At 32.2% G+C, this 2,598-nt stretch overlaps 1 protein-coding gene across 1 annotated transcript; it reads left to right on the top strand.

Annotated features, from left to right (window-relative positions):
- The first annotated feature begins 341 nt into the window (after positions 1-341).
- On the top strand, positions 342-2,175 carry LOC136779427 (uncharacterized). Its single transcript, XM_066737055.1, has 3 exons — positions 342-493; positions 634-795; positions 873-2,175. The coding sequence occupies exons 1-3, from the start codon at positions 342-344 to the stop codon at positions 2,173-2,175; spliced, it is 1,617 nt and encodes a 538-aa protein (XP_066593152.1).
- The last annotated feature ends 423 nt before the right edge of the window (positions 2,176-2,598 follow it).

The raw sequence follows: 2,598 nt of genomic DNA, 5'->3' as shown, positions 1-2,598 counted from the left end.
CGTTTGATACAATTCTATAAATGTATAACATACGAAATTTGTTTGACTAAATACTATACCTATAGGCTGTGTGCAGGCGGGCGGAGAAAGCAGAAGCAGTAAGAGTAGTTGACTTCAGCGCTCCCAGTTGTGGTATCTTGAATTATTGGTTAGCTCGCAATATACCCGTTTAATTGTCCACAAGCAGTGGGTGTTTAAGCCTAAGCGTAATGTGGATTGGAATTGTTTGCGTTCTGATGTTACTTATTAATGAACTTTAAAATATCATTTACCCAGAATTTCAGTGTAGTTCCACTGCAAAATACATCTTACTTAACTTCGACTTTTATTATCTTTAGAACATGTCGACAACAAGAAGTGGTAGTTTATGTTGTGTGCTTGGTTGTCCAAACAACTTAAAGAATTCACCGGGTACAAAATTTTACCGATTCCAGGCAGTGTCATATAAATTGGAGCAAAGAAATAAATGGATTAATGCTATAAGAAGAGCGAAGTAAGAAAAATTGTAGACCATCTTCCTTTAAAAGTAACAGATATATGTGTTATATTCTCTTTTAGCTAAAACCATTGTTCAATATAGAGGTAGTGTAAACTCTCAGTCTAAAATAATCTGATAAGCATTATTCTTTGTAGTCCTGATGGATCTTCATGGCAACCAACGCCTTGGTCAAGGCTGTGTAGTAGACATTTTATTGGAAATGAGAAGTCTGGTCATCCACTTAGTCCAAGCTACTTACCCACAATATTTTCATATATACATAGACAGAATGCATCAGCAAAATATGTAATAGGAAGGTAAGATCTTTAAATTTATATTAACAAATAATTTTGTTAATATACGAGAATATTCTTGAAAATTACAATACTTATAGGTTCAAACGAGCAGTAAGTCAAGCAGCAGCTAGAAACTGTACAGAAACATTCGTAGCAAAAGAGCAGAAAACACATAGGAAAACTATTATCATAAATACAATTGAGGAGACTTCTCAGGGTATGGATCTAGAAGATTTGATATCAACAGTTAAAGATGAAGCATGTCAATGTAACTTTATTGAAGAAAAGAGTGAGAATTGTAAAATATTCATATGCAATCGAATACAAGGTAGTAGTTTTTGTGAAGCAGAAACTCAAGCTTATATCTCTCCATCAAATTTGAAAAATGGTGTCAATAAGAAAAAATGTACAAAAGATGTTAGTTGTGGTTATAATATTACTTTTGTGGATGCCTGCATTGGAGTAGATTTTGAGAGAAATAGTTGTAATATTGATCTAAATGGGTATATAAATGGAATTAGTGGTTTTAGCACAATAAAAAACGATCAAGATATGTTAGATCTTGCGGGTGTTGATGTAAACACATTCATTATTTTGCTGGATTTCTTTACTGCTGGAGTAGATAACCGAACAAAGTTATCAAAAGAAAATAAATTGTTAGTTTTTCTGTTTAAAATTAAGCTAGGCTTGACATTTTCAGCAATAGGCGTTCTTTTTAACATCCACCGTACCACAGTCTCTAGAATATTTTACAGTTTATTGAACGAATTGTCACAAACTTGTAAACAGTTTATTCAGTGGCCGCCGAAAGAAACAATCCAAACACTCATGCCTCCTGAATTTCGTCAAATTAATAAAAATGTGAGAGTTATCATTGATTGTACCGAAATACCAGTCGAACAACCGAATAATATTTCACAGCGAGTTCATTTGTATTCGCATTACAAAAAAGGGTTTCGGGTAAAAATTTTAGTGGGCTGTACTCCTCATGGCCAAATTTCTTTTCTTTCGGAAGCTTACGGGGGTCGAGCCACAGATTCGCAAATTACAATAGCTAGCAAATTTCTTCAGTTGTTGCAGCCAGGGGATGTGGTTCTGGCTGATAAAGGATTTCCACAGATAAAAACAATGATAGATGATTCAGGAAAAGGAATTCTTGTGGTAATGCCTCCTTTCTTACGTAACGAATGCTTCACAGCGAGTGAAGTAGAAGAAACACAAACTATCGCAAGCATTAAAATTCATATAGAAAGGATCATGCAAAGAATTAAAACTTTTCATATAATGTCGAAGTTTTCAATCAACATGCTCCCATACGTAAACGAAATTATATTTATATGCTGCGCTCTTGTCAATCTTCAACCTCCAATAATTAAAGAAAAAAACTTAACGGACGAGTAAAAATTCAAATTGAATTGTATACGTAAATATATTTATATATATATATATATATATATATATAAATATAGATATATACATAAACTTTTGTAAACTTAAACTTTGTAAAACTATGCAAATCTTCTTATTTATATTAAATCACATTTGGTTATCACAAAGCAAATTATTCACTAAAATAAATATCATATTAATTGTACCATATTCCTCTTATTTTTCAGCATTTTTACTGACAGCTGGCAAATAATGTTCAAAATAGAAATTTTGCAGTTTTGGAATTAATTCAGACAGAAATTCTTCATCTCTTTGAACTTCAATTACTATATTTTCGATCGGGGAGTAAACAAAAAGATCGCACTTCTCAAATCCTGATATATACATTTGCATCTGAATTTGTGTGTAATACTGATGATTCTTTTTCAAGTAAAT

The sequence above is a fragment of the Prorops nasuta genome, unplaced genomic scaffold, assembly GCF_024137725.1.
Source record: "Prorops nasuta isolate Cenicafe-Biocafe unplaced genomic scaffold, Cenicafe_Pnas_1.2 PNAS00001, whole genome shotgun sequence".
NCBI lineage: Eukaryota > Metazoa > Arthropoda > Insecta > Hymenoptera > Bethylidae > Prorops > Prorops nasuta.
Note: the sequence above shows the minus strand (reverse complement) of the source record. Positions and strands in the feature narration are given on the sequence as shown.